The sequence below is a fragment of the Nannobrachium achirus genome, assembly GCF_963921795.1.
Source record: "Nannobrachium achirus genome assembly, chromosome: 14".
Taxonomy (NCBI): Eukaryota; Metazoa; Chordata; class Actinopteri; order Myctophiformes; family Myctophidae; genus Nannobrachium; species Nannobrachium achirus.
This window is the reverse complement of record NC_137821.1, coordinates 39,227,826-39,244,531: the sequence shown is the minus strand read 5'-3', so window position 1 is coordinate 39,244,531 and position 16,706 is coordinate 39,227,826. Positions and strand designations below refer to the sequence as shown.

Sequence of the window (16,706 nt, the reverse complement as noted above, 5' to 3'; positions counted from 1 at the left end):
ATTCGCCCAGAAGCAGAGGTCTTAAAACTAGAATCTTAAATTATTCCTGATTATAAACATAGAAGAAAGACTGAAGTTCAACCAATTACAATAGCATGTAGTACTAGTCACACACTCATTATGAATGATTATGAATGACATTATGAATGACGTTAATAAATGATGTGTGACTTCAGTATGAATCCAAACGAAAAACCTCAGTCAGTAAACACGCAAACCAAAACTACAACAGATTGACCTATATAAGAACATGACTGATCTAATACAAAGACAAGGCTCAGAGAGAGAGTGTGTCTTTAGGGAGTGACCAGGGCTGCCAGTACTGGGCACATTCTCTGAGTCATGAGAGGCCTGCTCTGTCTCTCACGCTTTACAAACACAGCCATAGCTGGAGATCACAGAGTGACAGAGAATAGGCCTCTGTCCATGGGCTGTTGCAGGCTTATTAAGGCTTAAAGAAAAGCTTTTTTTATACGACACAAAACGTCTGACACTTTGGGGTTTTCTGGAGGCCTTTTTTTATACGACACAAAACGTCTGACACTTTGGGGTTTTCTGGAGGCCTTTGCTGCTGGAGAACGAGCTGAACTCAATGGGATTCAGTCCTAATCCGACCCTATCAGAGTAACAACAATGATGGACAGTGTTAATCTACACGATCTCTGAACGTTTTACATAATTTAAATCCCTCACTGAAACCCGTTTCATATTTGAAATGCCTTCCTGGAACCCATGTTTAAAGTTATGTGGTGTCATTTACAGTAGCTTTAGCATTTTGACTGTCACATATTTTATGCTTCTGGCTTTTTGCTGATAATGGTTTTTAATAAATGTTATCGTTGTATAATGTTGGCTTTTATTTGATTGTTGAAGCACCGCTACACAAGTACTAACACTTTCTCTTATAAGAAATGGGGGAATGTGTTAAGTAACATTCATCAAAGAATAAAACCACTCCTCGTCTTGTGAGCAGGCAGATGGGCCTGGTTTGCGCCATACAACGATAAGACTGACTCAATATCACAGTTCTTTATCTTCACAAACTATGCCATGGCAGACATAGTAAGCCAGTGAAATGCATTGTACAGCTCTTATCTTGACGTTCATCAAATCTGATGAAAAACACAAAAGTTATACAGAAAGTTCAAGTACACACCTTTGCCCACATAATACCCAGTGATCATACAATTGCTGTGAATGAACAGTGTCCTGTACTGTAGTTTGCTGTAACACCTAGTGGTCATGTGTAGCTATTACAGATCATAAACAACCTTTCATAATATCCACCTGTTTCTGTGAGAATTTACTGTAGAATTATGTGTGGGACACATCCGGAGTACAGCAGACATACAAGCTCACGTCGCAGATGCAACCGCTGTGAGCTTGTAGATCACTCTCGGCTGCGATGCCAGAACTGCCGCACACCTTCTGCGCAATGCACGATGGGATGTTGGAAACTTAGCCAATGTAAGGATAGGATAATGAAACCCAGTCTGTCTCTGTCCAGGTATTTAGGCCTACCTTTCAAGAGGTTGGAGTTGGGGCTGGGAGTGTAGGAACGGGGGTTTGTGTTTCGGGGTCTGATATATTGTCTGGTCTTGTGGGGGTGATGATGGTGGTGGTGGTGGTGGTGGGAGCAGGCCCGGAGGTCAGCACTGTTTGGAGCACTGGGGGAGTGGGCTCGTCAGGAGAATGGAGGAGCACTGGGGGAGTGGGCTCCTCAGGAGAGGGGAGCGTGGGGTCCAGGCGAAAGGAGAAGATGGTGGAGATGGGGAGAGAGTATTGTGGTTCGTCCTCTGGGATCCATCCTCCCAACATTTCGTTTATTCGAGTACCTTTCAGCTCAAAATCGTGTTGGCCGGCGAACAGACGGAAAACAGCCTGGACCTCACGGAGCTCCATGGCCGTCTCCCTGAACAGCATGACCACGACCAGGCCTGTCATCAGGTAGCCTGTGGTGTGGAGAGAGGAAAAACCCTAAATATTCTGACACAGCAGGATTTCAACCATTGATAATGAAACTCGATAATCACACAGTGGTTCTCAACCCTCTTTATGTCAAGGTCCATGATTTATTGGGCATTTGAGCTACAGACCACCATTTGATGAGATTTAGCCTCCCAGACCAAAAACGTATGAATATTTATGTTGTTGATGAATACGATTTTGTTCACAATTACATGCTGTATTGATGTGGTACCATAGGAGAGATAACAGGCCAAATGTTGCTCATATAAAAAAAAAAAAAAGTGTTAGTTTTTTGTTAAAATTCTCAATTAGACTTCTTGTAAATTAAGTAATGCAGATGTTTAACAATAATTTCGTTACCAATCTACATAATTTAGCTGGGACCACCTGGAACCCCCTCAAGGACCACTGGTAAGCCACTAATAAATCCTTGTTTTGAGTGGTCTTGTTTAATATTGTAATATTTTGAAATATGCACTTTTGATATTCATGAGCTGTATGCCATAAAAATTCAAAATCTTAACAAAAAGGTTTTGGAATAATTCACTGCATGTGCAATGTATCTAAAACATATGAAAGTTTTAAGTATATGAAAGTTTCAAGAAAATTTTCTTTTACACAATTTGTAATCTGTATATTCTGGTCTTACAGGTGGTGAGGAGTTTGAGTGTCTCCCTGGCTCCTTGGTCCCAGGTCCTCCCCAGGGAGTAGCCTCCCTGGCCGATGGTGCTCAGCGTGACGAAGCAGAAGAAGAGAGCGTCCAGGAAGCTCCACTCGGGCTCCACGAAGGAGAACACGAGCGCCGGGAGCACGAGGAGCAGCGCCACGGCCACCGCCCAGAGGAGGCCGGCGTGCAGTAGGGCAGCGCGGGCGTAGGGCACGCCCCAGCGGGTGTGGAGGTGGTGCACGGGAGCGTGGGTGACGATGGGCAGGAGGAGGTCACACAGCAGCGAGAGGAGGAACAACGTGAGGGGGACGCCCAGCGTGCAGTAGAAGATGCAGAACAGCTTGGCCCCCTCGGATATGGGCGTGAAGTAGTCGTAGCCTGGTGAGGACACGAGAACAACATACGGCGTGCGGAGGAAATATGCTGTTGATATACACATTCTACAGCAGTGTTTCTCAAACTTTCAAATTTCAAGGTCTCACCTCAACTCTGACAGTGTACAAATGACAGTTTAATTTGGTTCCATTTGTGCACTGACAGAGTTACAGATTTGTATGGGTCAATTTAGACCGCCATAAAGGAACCTAGAGAATCCCTGCCTGAAATCCACTTTGAGAACCACTGGTCTACAGTACATGCCCTTTAGGATTTCTGGAGTTTAGCTGAGGTTTGAAAATAAAAATAGATTTCAGAATTTTGTCATTTTCATGCGGCAGCATGAAGTTATCGGCATAGGAGCCATCAAGGTAGGCACACAGCAACATCTAAATGAAATACACCTACAGTGAATGTTGCTGCATTTACTCATCAGATTTTGCTTTTAAAAAGGCCTATTGTGCAAATCTGTTTTCATTGGGAGTTGAAAGGATGTTCAAATGGTAACACATTCCAAAGCATGTACAAAGCTAATTTGCCAGCAACTAAAATGAACGGAGAAGTTGTCAGCAAAAAGTAGTATTTCTCAGGTTTCTGTGTTTGCGCACTGTCAGTGGTCAGAAATAAACACAGGGAATGCGAATCTAGCAATCCTTATGATCCAATTGGAAAAGTTTCTATGCACTGATAAGATAAAAACAGTATCAGAGCAATATTAAAGCAATGCAGCACTATGGAACAACAATAATATTGTACTGTATTTTTCAGCCCATGTTTTCTCCATCACACAGCTAGCTCACCGGTGGTGGTCAGAGTGACGATGACAAAGTACAGGGACGAGGTGAAGTCGTAGTGGCGCTCGTCGCTGTTGGCCTTCAGCACGGCCACGTCCCTCTCGTCGGTGTCCAGGGCTTTCCTGAGGAGCTCGTCCAGCCGGTCCTCCTCTATGCAGGGACACTCGCGCAGGAAGGCCTCCCGGAGCGCCATGACCTGCGCCCGGAGGGTCCTCTCCACCGGCATCTCTATGGTGGTGAACACCAGGCCTCCAAGGATGATGAAGAGGACGTAGCCCACCACCAGACAGGCAAACGCATTGGCACGGCAGAAGCCCCGCAAGGCCGCCAGACCCTGGCCCATTGTTGTTGTTTTGGCCGCTCTGCGCTCTGTGCAGGGCAGGCATCCGCGGGCTGTAACCGAATGCTCGAGGCTCGCAGGAGCTAGTCAAATTGTAAATATTTAAACGGGGTAGAGGCAGGTAACACACACACACACACACACACTCACACCAATTGCAGATAAACAATTAGGAAAACTGCTGTCCTTCCGTCAAATAATGGATTTCATTTTAATAGGCAAAAGGAATTAAACGGTTTTGTATTCTATGAAATAGACAGCTATTTGTATCAAATATCAAAATATTCTCAGAGGCATCGGAAATGGTGTCCTTAGCGGCAGACGCAGTAAGAAGAAACTATCCCTCCAATAAGACGGTGTCCATTCCACCACATAGTCCAACTGCATATTTACAATATGGAGGCAAGTCCGCATCATTTGGGCTCAAGTCTCAGGTGACAGGCATCTCCTTTCTAGAGTTCTGGGGGGGGGGGGGGGGGGGGCTCCACCAAGTCAGGGTCCAATGTACTTAGATAACATGTATGTATGTTTACATGTCCACAGTATCCAGAATACAGACTTGTACGCCAGTTACAGTGCTAGCTGTTTTATATGCATGTGTACTAATGCACTTACAAATGTCACTCTTCTGTAGCTAGCGCTAGTTACAAGATGTTGGTTCAAGTGGTAACTTTCTTGATCCTTTTGACCGTGGAAAATAAGTGTTGACATAGGATAGATAGTTGACCCAGTGATGATTATTGCTATGGATATCATCATACAAACACATCTTCATAAGGAACACACGTGTCACAGAGCCTCCCATGGACTGATAACTTCCTCTTCCATGTTTGACATGGAAGCACAACATCCATCCTATACATTTATTTTATGCTTTTGACAATCTAATCTAATCTAACAATTGGTCCAGCTGTTACCAGGCATTGAAAAGGCAGGGCAATAGGATGGAGCAATACTTTGTGTCTACATCATCACAGACATAACATTCTACATACATGATTCTGATTTATCATTGAGACAAAGGTTATGCGAGAAATTGGGTTCATGTGCACAAGCCCATAAACTTGTAAATCCCAGCTATTAAGGGAATATTGTGAATGTAAACATAGCCATTATTCCATTCTCCTCTCTGTGTTGTTCCTAATCCATGATCCTGTGGCTGTGACCCATCATTGTCACTGCTGAGGAAAAAAACAGTGGTTTAAAGTCTGTCCCGTTTCTCCAGATGTCTCTTCTTTCAGAGGGGTAAGTGAAGGGAATAGTGGGAACACGCCCAGCGTCTTACAGGCTTGCCCACCCTGCCAATGACCGGCAGTTTGTGGGCGTAGGCACGGGGCGGGACAGAGGACAGCGGCGGAGTCGGGGCAAAATTGGTCTGGAAAGGACGTCGCCCCTGGCAACGCCGGCCCATCTGCCTGCCGCCGATGAGGAAGGAGAATGCGGGTGGGCCGGTCTGTGGGGAGGTGAAGCGGGCTTTGGGGAAGACATCGCGGGATGGGCCAGCCGACCGCTGGCCTGAGCGAGAGGATGACGATCTTGAACGTTGGGCAGAGGAAGAGGAGGAGGAAGAGCGAGCCACAGACCTAAAACAAAGAGACAAAGCATGAGATGTAGAAAGCTCTAAGCTCTAACGGCTTCTTCCCACATTGCTGAACCACCTACCAGCACTGGATTATAGAACACTCAAGGCTCCCCTGCAAGCCACTGATTGGTCCAGGTCCTGACCGTGCTTGCTGGGTCAAAATTGCGTTTTGGTCGCGCATGCTCCAGATATTTAATCTGTGACCTCAAAATACAATAAATGATTATTGTGCGAAATATGAGAATAATTAATTTCTCATTTGAAATGGATGACCTGAACTAAAAATAAAAATCAGCTCCTGACGCTCTGAGCTGCTGACAATCCCATGATCCTTTGCAGGAATCATACCGATTCTGATAATAAACACGCACTCAAAGCATATACAGTATATCATCAACATGATTGCACAAGAAAATGCTTAAGATATCATAGATATGCTATCTATGAGGAAACCATGACAACATTGCTAACATCAAGGGATTAAATAACTTGGTCGCTTTACTGTACCTCCCCGGGGCTGTGGCAGCCAGGCTGGGTGGAGCTGGCTCCGTGCGAGGACTCCCATCCTGCCTGGGGCTGATGTTGAGGTTAGCCGTGAGCTGGGGCATCTTCCTGGTGGTGTCCGAGTTGGTGGCGGGGCCGGGGGGCTCCTTCCTCGTGTCGTTGGCCTGGGACGGGACGCAGGGGACACAGCCTCCAAACTCTGGTCCCATGCTGAAGCGGACGGCCAGGCTGTCCCCGAAGAAGGAGTAGAGCTCACAGTACATGGCCGGCAGGGGGACCGGCGTCCACTCCTCCCAGGGACAGCCGGCGCCGCCGGCCTGGAGGTGGCTGGCGATTCCCAGGGCAGCCTCCGACAGGGGTTCTGGAGGGGGGCTGAGGCCAGGGCTGCTCACCCTGTAGCCCATTGCAGCGAGTCCAGAGCCTGGATGACCACTGAACGCTCCCTCCGCTGACTGGGACAGAGACAATGCCTTCATCTTCAGCAGACGCTCCACGGCCACCTGTCACGATTGGGAAACAGTTAATTACTGTGTCTACAGTATGTGATGTTTTTTAAAAATACCAATGGTGTGATCTTCAATAACTCTGCTTTCTATAAAATTGAGACAGTGTAATGAGGTGGTGTATTGTTATTGTAGTACACTGTAGGCGCCACCAGAGGGCAATTTGAGAGCTGAGATGAGAAAGAGGTCAACAGAGTGGTGGGGATACTGCATTTGAAACAGGACTAATAAAACAAGAAAATGTTTGGTAGTATTTTCAACTGTGTCTTATATAAATGTGTAGGACTGTTTGAAGAAATAAAACGCATAGCTACAGTCTACACAGCAGTACTCACCAGGATGGCTCCATAGACCTTGTGTCCATCTGCTTTGACCTGAGCATTGGATACAGAGTAGTCGTCTAGCACGGCCTGTAGGTTGGCCCAGTAAGCTGGTAGATGTGGATACAACACTCTTTCAACAGCCTGCAAATACAAACACACATTTTACACACATATTACTATATTTTAGAAAACATGTCAGATATTAGGTCTGCATGATATAGAAACACTATTAACTGTAATACAACTAGAACAGAGGTAACAATTACAAATGTTTTTTATTCGAACCATAAATTAACATATATAATCACTTAATCTCTTGTGTAACTTAATATACCTATGGTATAAACCATATTTCAGTATCAAATATTTTTCAGCCTTCACATTCTCATTTGGCTTGTTTGTTTTGAATTTCTATTTATCTTTGATTATTTTGCTCCATTTACACACGATTGGTTTCACACGATGCAGACTAGATTGATAACATCCTCAATACTTACAGTACATATTGCAGCCCTCTGCAATGTGTCGATATTGCAATGACACTTTAAAAACTAATAATAAACAACAAATTATCACTTTTTATTTAACCCATTTAGAACGGGTACACATTATTGTGTATCATTATTTTATGCTTTAACTATTGAAAAATAGCAGATATACAAGCTCACAGCGCGGCACCGAGTGCCGCGCTGCGAGCTTGTAGATCTGCTATTTTTGAAAAATCGTGAAAATTAGAATTTTGACCCGATTCTATAAGTGTCTTTTGAATCCTTCTAAGGTTTTTTGAAAAACCTATGTTTCTATGTCCGCAATCTGGCTATAGCCATCGTCAAAGAAAAGGTCCTTTTCGCTTAACTGGAGCTCAGTTAGTCTGTTCTTGAGAGACTACTATGTCAGTGGTTCTCAAACCTTTTCATGTGAAGGATCCCCAAAATTATATTTATTTGGCCACGGACCCGCATCTCAAAATATCTAGTTCCAGGGACCACCCAGAAGCAAAATTTGAGTTACAAACGTTCGCTTTAAAAATACATATATTCAAAGATTTGCACACATTTTCGCGACTTTTTCAAAAATAGCAGATCTACAAGCGTGTGAGCTTGTATATCTGCTATTTTTCACTGGTTAAAGCATTCAATAATTCTAGGCCTACATATTTTCCTGTCTTCAAGGGCAATGCAAAACTGTGGGTGTGGAACCAGGGCAGAACCAGTGAACTATGGGTGAAGACGAGAGTCAGTGTGCTACAGTACCTTCCATCCCAGAGCGTGTAGGCCCACCACGGCACCATAGTGGGAGCAGAGCGGGCGAACCGGGTCAGACAGAACCTTCTGGAGAGACAGGAGGATCTGGTGGTACAGACCGCTCACCAGGTCCCCGTGAGTCCTGGCAAGGTGACAACAAAAAAATACTTTGGTATGCTCTCATTCGTGCCAAAAATAACAATATTAGAACAATAGCTGTCACCTTGGGCTGGAGCGTTTTATACTTATGATATTAAATGTTTTTGGTGCTACTTTATATGTTGATGAATTAAATACCTCCTAGGACCCCAATGGAAACAAGACTGCAAGGACTTTTTTGGTGTAATCCTTGTAGACTAAGTGTTTTGACTGTACTGTGCCATTTTACATTTCTGTCTAATAAAATATTTAAAAAAGACAATAATAATTCTACAATATGATAGATAAAATTATGTAGTGAAACACTTCCAACTCTCTTAATTTTAATGTTATTGCTGTAATGTTTTATTGAGACGTCTTATTTCAATAATCATAGAAAATATTGCTGCATCGTATCAATGTGTCATCCAGTGGAAACGTGACAAGATGGACAATATGGAAACATCTTCTGTAAAATAAAAAATAAAACAATAGGTCCACTTAAGTTTAAGTCATATCTTCCAGCCCTAGTGACACTTCCAAATTCTGAAAGACTCATTTTGGACTCAAGAATTTGAGTTCCATCCACAACTTTTTTTCCACAATCATATTTCCACTATTTTTGAAAAAATATTAACATTTTTCAACATGGAAACGATTATGACAAAATAATTGCGATTATGACAAAATAATTGCGATTAGACGATTATTATGTAATAACTGTGACAGGCCTAGACACGAGAGGAGGTTATACCAGAAGATGTGGCTGAGCAGCAAGGCAGCGTAGTCCCTCAGGGTCCAGTGGTCGTTGAGGGGGTTGATGGAGGCTGCCAGCGGCTCCAGGATGCAGTACATGACGCTGGACACCAGGCTGCGTACGTAGGAGCCCAGGTACAGGTAGGGGTTCTGCACCAGACTCTTCACCATGTGGAGGAGCCTGTTCAGCTGCTCCAGGTCGTGACTCACAGACTTCACCTGCGGATCACAGTAGAAAGTGTTTCCTCAAACTTTCAAATGTCAAGGTCTCCCCATAACTCTTGACGGTGTACAAATGGAACCAAATTAACCTGTTAAGCCTCGATCAGAGTCGGCTCCGCGGTGGAAGGCTATCCACCGCGGTGTAGTCTTTTTGAGTCATAAAACTACAACGTTACGTCATTCCTCGCGGTGAAGAGCTTTCCACCGCGAGTCCCGACACATCTCTCTGTTTTTACTATCAGACAGACAGGCTCTTCACCCCGTTCACTGATTGGTCGACCTGGACCAGTCAGTCACGGTGAATAGGACTCCACCGTGACGGACTATGATGGCTTTCACTTATTTTCTGACTTGAGGTGGAAAGCTTTCCACCTCAAATTTGCGGTGGATAGCTCTTCACCACAGACTCTGATCGAGGCTTAAGGATTCATTCAACTTACTCCACTGATGACATAAACAAAGTATGGCAGGAGAGCAGCGATCTTTGGGTTGGACTGGAGATCCAGCAAGGCAACCTGAAACACACACATGCAAGAATTAATAGCAGAATGACTAACTGATAAACATCAAACAGAACAAATAACTAGTTTCAAAATGGCCCAAGGCCACGTTTCCTCCCAAGCAGCCTCCTAAATTGACTGTGACATCATGTTGTGTTAACTACCTGAAAGATGAGTTCAGATGCAAGTTTAACAATTACTTTCCTAAATGATTCTCTGTTGATCTTTTCTTCCATTGTTTTCATTAATCTGTAGATGGATAAATAAAAGCTGTTCTCCACAGCTAAAGCCAGATTTTTAGGCTGAAAATGGCAAACCTACGTACAAGTGTTTTAGCCTGTAGGTCTGCTATTGCAACAGAGAAGAAATAAGGCATAAGACCTACCTTCATGAGATGTGGGTCCTCTCCTAGAATAGCACGTGTTATCTGCTGGTAATACTTGAGCAGGTCATCTGAGAGGGACTGCACTGCACTAGGAACTGTGGCAAAGCAGACAACAAACGTTTAAAAGATTCAATGACAAGCACTGAAATGCCATGGAACCTGGCAGCTACAATCACTTGTTAACCCGAGTATGGTTCATACCTGTTCCCTGGGGCTCTAGGTTGCCTTTACCATCCAGGTAGGACACATTTACTGAAATGAATAGAAAACGAAGTTATCATTGATACACAATTATAAAAAATATAAATATATTTCACACGGGTAGCGACTGATGCACATAGTTTTAAAAGCCCTTTAGGCAAGTTTTCACACTCTGTTATTTCTCAACATGCAGTGCATGTTGTGGCGGGACGTACCTCGCACCATGGTCTCTGCACATCCCTTGGGAATGTTGGTAGCCAGGGCCAGCTCAACCAGGTTGATGTCGCGATCCTCGACAAAGAAAAGCTCACCTTCCTTTATAGAGCGAAATGGAAGGGCATCTTGGGCCCCATAGCCAGAAATGGCCTGGAAAAGAAAAAAGAAAAAAAGATTTACAAATATGGAGAAGCTAGTTATCGTCAACTAGTTGTTTGCGGCCGATTGTTGAAAACATGTTTAACGGAGCAATATATTCTATGAACGAACAACAGTCGACGCCAGCGTTCTCACTTCCCACATTCACGCAACAATGGTGGCAAGCTAACACCGACCGACTCTTGGAGGCAATGTGGGGTTCAGTGTCTTGCCCAAGGACACTTCTTCGACATGTGGACAGGAGGAGCCGGGATTCGAGCCGCTGACCCACGGATCGTTGGACGAGCTGCTCTACCTCCTGAGCCACAGCCGAACTGGTCATGTTCCAGTGCCAAATCAAATAAACTACTGTTCTGTCCATACTTCATGAAACAAGCAGTGTTTTAGGGTTGTGCCGTGTCTGGTGCACTACTTAGTAGCAGTAGTAGTAGAACCACAGCACTGGTCTGTCTCTCACCTCCACATTGCTCCAGCGCAGAGCTCTGTTGAAGTCCTCCACCGTCAGCTTCCTTCTCTTTGCGTGTCTCATGAACTGAGAGCTGCTCTGTGTAAGTTCAACACAGACACATTATTATCCCGTGGGGCAAAGAACTACAGAACATTATTAATATGTACGTCTCATTTATTATCACTGGGAAATAGAAACAGTTTGATCAATTTAAAACAAAAGTAAGCTAGCCTGCACGCCCACCCTTTGTTCAATACCTAAACCAGGGTCTATATCAGTAGCAGGTCTGCTGAATAGCCTTTTATCATTTACAAACCTTTTGTGTATTCTCAACATTAAACAGATTTTGGAGCAACATTCTATTTACTATTTTAAACTATTTTGTTTGTAAAATCACAATAACTATACGATACTATTAGTCAGAGAATAATCAGAATATTATCAGAATAATGTAAAATTTTCAGCAGCTGTAAAAAAAAAAGTATCCAAGGAATTTTGAATGTCAAACTTGATGTGTTACTAGACACCTTTACACAAACATAGGTGAAGACATTTCTTGGTAAGGAATGTATTCCCAGATTGTATTAATATCTCCTGACTACTGTATATATCAGGCTACCTGTGTTGCTTCCCTGAGTCGATAGCAGACATCTTCAGCCAGCAGAGCAGCCACCTCGTCGCCCAGCTCCACGCCAGCGCTCTCGGCCATCAGCTTGACAGATTCCCGGGGAACCTCAGCGAAGCGGCGCTCCTCTCTGTCCGCCATCTCAACTCAACTGTACACAATAGAGCAGTCTTTCTCAAACGTATACATTTCAAGGTCTCCCCCAACTCTGACAGTAGAGAAATGGAACCAAATGGACCCTGATGGGTCCATCAGGGTCCTGATGGGTCCATTTGTATACTGTTAAGAGTTACAGACTTGTATGGGTCACAAGCTGATGGGTCAGATTGTGGTTCGTTGTTTTTAGTTCTTATTAGTAAGCACATATTATAATTGTTTGTACCTGACTGGGTTTTAGATTAGTATTATTGTTTTTGTACTTGATTGGGTTTTAGGAAGTATTAATGTTTATTGTACTTGATTGGGTGTTAGATTTGATTATTGTAAAATAGAAAAGCCTCCTGTGGACAGGTGATGAGAATTAGCACTTGTGCTATAATCACTTATATCAATGTATCTGGTTCGTCCAATGTGATTGTGATGTCCATGTCAAATAAATAAAACATTATGAAAAAAAGAGTAAAGCCGCACACTCGTAGCTACCAATGCACATTTATTATAGGACTACACAGAATGAGAAACCAACGTTTCGGACAGACAAGCTGCCTTCTTCAGGGTTAATAAAACATAACATAACATCATTTAGACCCCCATAAAAGGAACCTACGAAGTCCCTGGAATCCACTTTGAGAACCACGGCAATAGATCAATTAAGACACACCCCTGCTAGAAAAACCAGCACAGACCAGCACAATTTTCATGCTGGTCTGTGCTGGTCTATGCTGGTTTATGCTGGTTCATGCTGGTCTGTGCTGGTGCTGGTCTATGCTGGTCTGTGCTGGTCCCATGCTGGTCCACCAGCACAGACCAGCACCAGCACCAGCACAGACCAGCATGAACCAGCATAAACCAGCATAGACCAGCACAGACCAGTACAGACCAGCACCAGCACAAACCAGCACATGTTGTGTTTTACTGCTGGTCTGTGCTGGTGCTGGTCCAGCACAGACCAGCATGAACCAGCATAGACCAGCACAGACCAGCACCAGCACAAACCAGCGCATGTTGTGTTTTACTGCTGGTCTGTGCTGGTGCTGGTCCAGCACAGACCAGCATGAACCAGCATAAACCAGCACAGACCAGCACCAGCACAAACCAGCACATGTTGTGTTTTACTGCTGGTCTGTGCTGGTGCTGGTCTGTGCTGGTGCTGGTCTGTGCTGGTCTGTGCTGGTCTAAGCTGGTCATATACAAATAGGGACAAACACCCATTTTAACTAACAGGTTCCAGTGGCGCCGAGGATAAGTGCAGGACTGAAGTGCCGGAGGTAGTAAGTTCAAATCCCACTCACACCCACAATGTCAAAACTAATGTCACAATCTAATATGGAATACAGAACAGGATTCAAGCACCAGAGCAAAGAGCAAATTAAACCAGCAAAGACCTGGTCCACTTCTCAGGGGGGTCCCCCGGGGGTCCCTGACCACACCAGCACAGACCAGCACAGACCAGCACCAGCACAGACCAGCGCGTTCATGCTGGTTTAGATGGTGGGACCAGCACAAACCAGCACCAGCACAGACCAGCTAGAAAACACAACATGCGCTGGTTTGTGCTGGTGCTGGTCTTACTGCTGGTCTTGTGCTGGTTTTTCTAGCAGGGACCACCTTAGTAAAAGGAACAACCTGGGGTTACTTTGAGCCAACATAAACTAAAATGCAGTGGTGTAAAGTAACTAAGTACATTTATTCAAGTACTGTACTTTTTTGAGGTACAGTATTTGTACTTTACTTCAGTATTTCAAATTTACAGTACTTTTACTTCTACTCCTTTCCATCTCAAGAGGCATATACTGACTGTACTTTTACTCAACTATTTGACACGTTTGGTTACTAGTAGTTACTTTGTAGATTTTGATTATTATTACAAATTAACATACATAACCACTTTAGCTCTGTATTCATGTCGGCCATTTGAAAATAGCAGATCTACAAGCTCACAATGCGACGCACTGTGGGCTTGTAGATCTGCTATTTTCAAAAGATGCTCATACATTTTAAATCTTGTAATGGGACATTCTGCATAATGACTACTTTTACTTTTGGTACTTGTACTTCAAGTACAACAATGTGATGCAAATACTGTTACACTTTTAATCAAGTACATTATGAATTCCAGACTTATTATAATAGAGTGTTTTATATTGTGGTATTGATACTTTCAATATAAAGAATTTCAGTACTTTTTCCACCACTGAAAGAAATCACCATGCAACGGTTCAGACACCCATTGTGCCTGAACCTCTACAATGAGAAATGTTGACTCTGACTGTGTATTATCTGTTAAACTTGAAACAATGAAAAGATAAAGGTATTGTCTGTTAACAATACATTTAAAGCCACAAATACGTGGTGAAGTTTAATCCAAAACGTCCAGAAAGCAGCCTGAAACTTCACACTGCATTGCATCGGGTTGCATCGCATTCCAGATACTAGTCTGATCCTCTGCATCGCAGCCTGGACTGCCACTTCTAAACATGATAAAATGCCAAATCCTTACAGATGATGATCATGCAAATGTGTGTGCACAAATAATAGGTTAAACTCCTTACCTCCCCAGTGGACCAGACGATATGTGTGCGTTTTTAGTTGATTTATTTACATATCAACCTTACAACAGAATTGTTTTGTTTTTATTAGCCACCATCCTACGTCCGGTGCTGGCCTTCAAAATATTACATTATCAACCATCTCACGTCCGGTGCTGGCCTTCAAAATAAAATACCTGAGCGCTCTTAACGCCTTTATATTCCATCGTACAAGGTTGTCGCTTGCCAAAAAGCTTAGTTATTTTGATTACTACGGAGTATAATCTTGATATGAATATGGGTAGGCCTATGTTGGAGACTAAAATACGGTATCCATATGCCCCCCCCCCCACTACCACCACCAAACACACACACGCGCGCGCACACACACACACACACACACACACACACACACACACACACACACACACACACACACACACACACACACACACACACACACACACACACACACACACACACACACACACACACACACACACAGGGGTTGTTGGTTCACTCTGTTTTATCATGTCCAGATCTATGGTCCAGATACAACACTGCCATCTACACTGCAGTAAAGATAGCAAGAGATTCACAGATTCGCTTTTCCGGGCTCAATAGCTCAGGAACTAAACATTACAAAACCACAAAACCCGTCTCATTCTTATCCTGGTTAGCTAGAGAAACAACTACAACTCGATTTCCATCCCAAAAAAACAACCTCCGAGTTTGACAGATTACATGCGTCTCTATGTAAAGCTGAACGGTAGGCGAGCGGTTAGGGACCGTCTACAAAGTGCAACACTGAAAGCGAAAATATTCAATAGCTTTATGAATATGCAATGTATTACAACCAAATTCACTTCAGACATCAATGGTGTACTTGTGAGTGTACTACAGCAGTTATTTGGGATATTTATATAATTAGATTTTTCCCCTATTGACTTGAATGGGAAAATTTGTCTTTACAAACACCTGTTTGTAAAGCTCTGGAAAATTTTCCTCAGAATTTGTAAAGCCTACATGTCCAGAGGCCTATGCATATCAAAAACGAATTACACCAGTTTACCTCATGGTGGCGCTATAAAAGCCCACTTTACATTATGGCCTATAATTCTTGAACCGTAGGTTTGTGATTTCAATCGGAATTTGTACAGCCTACATGTCCAGAGGCCTATGCAATCAAAAACGAATTACACCAGTTTGCCTCATGGTGGCGCTATAAAAGCCCACTTTACATTTTGGCCTATAATTCTTGAACCGTAGGTTTGTGATTTCAATCGGAATTTGTACAGCCTATATGTCCAGAGGCCTATGCATATAAAAAACTAATTACACCACTTTGCCTCATGGTGGCGCTATAAAAGCCCACTTTACATTTTGGCCTATAACTCTTGAACCGTAGGTCGTAGAATAAAAATCTCTTTTCCCATGGCTTCCTTGCATAATGACGCAGTAATTAACATATTATGAAGTGTAGCACCATAAAAATACCCATAATAATACAGCATTTGGTTTGGTACAACATCACTTTCTTTAATTTTGGTGAATTCTTCTCTGCTTTAAAAATCAATAGGGAACAAATTATGAAGTGTAGTACACTGACTATCATTGTCACAACTAGGGGGCTCCCCCTGGTCATACTACAGCAATTATTTTGGTAGAAATTAACTTTCTTGAATTTTGGTGAATTCTTCTGCTTTAAAAATCAATAGGGAACAAATTATGAAGTGTAGTACACTGATTTTCATTCTCACCACTAGGGGGGCTCCCCCTGGTCATACTACAGCAATTCGTTTCGTAGAAATTAACTTTATTGAATTTTGGTGAATTCTTCCCTGCTTTAAAAATCAATAGGGAAAAAATTATGAAGTATAGTACACTGATTTTCATTCTCACCACTAGGGGGGCTCCCCCTGGTCATACTACAGCAATTGGTTTCGTAGAAATTAACTTTATTGAATTTTGGTGAATTCTTCCCTGCTTTAAAAATCAATAGGGAAAAAATTATGAAGTGTAGTACACTGAAAATCATTCTCACCACTAGGGGGGCACCCCCTGGTCAT

At 43.3% G+C, this 16,706-nt stretch overlaps 2 protein-coding genes across 2 annotated transcripts; both read right to left on the bottom strand.

The window, feature by feature from the left end:
- Window positions 1–1,524: 1,524 nt before the first annotated feature.
- On the bottom strand, window positions 1,525–4,147 carry kcnk7 (potassium channel, subfamily K, member 7; the record flags this gene model as incomplete). Its single annotated transcript, XM_080741605.1, has 3 exons — window positions 1,525–1,952; window positions 2,618–3,013; window positions 3,811–4,147. The coding sequence occupies 3 exons, from the start codon at window positions 4,145–4,147 to the stop codon at window positions 1,525–1,527; spliced, it is 1,161 nt and encodes a 386-aa protein (XP_080597731.1).
- Window positions 4,148–4,460: 313 nt separating this feature from the next.
- Window positions 4,461–14,719, bottom strand: taf6l (TAF6-like RNA polymerase II, p300/CBP-associated factor (PCAF)-associated factor). Its single transcript, XM_080741986.1, has 12 exons — window positions 14,662–14,719; window positions 11,945–12,101; window positions 11,335–11,421; window positions 10,718–10,868; window positions 10,503–10,553; window positions 10,302–10,396; window positions 9,857–9,931; window positions 9,193–9,413; window positions 8,310–8,442; window positions 7,069–7,197; window positions 6,234–6,730; window positions 4,461–5,727 (listed from the first exon to the last, which is right to left on the bottom strand). Exons 2-12 carry the CDS (start codon window positions 12,089–12,091, stop codon window positions 5,382–5,384), a joined length of 1,932 nt encoding a protein of 643 aa, XP_080598112.1. The 5' UTR covers window positions 12,092–12,101; window positions 14,662–14,719; the 3' UTR covers window positions 4,461–5,381.
- Between the last annotated feature and the right edge of the window lie 1,987 nt (window positions 14,720–16,706).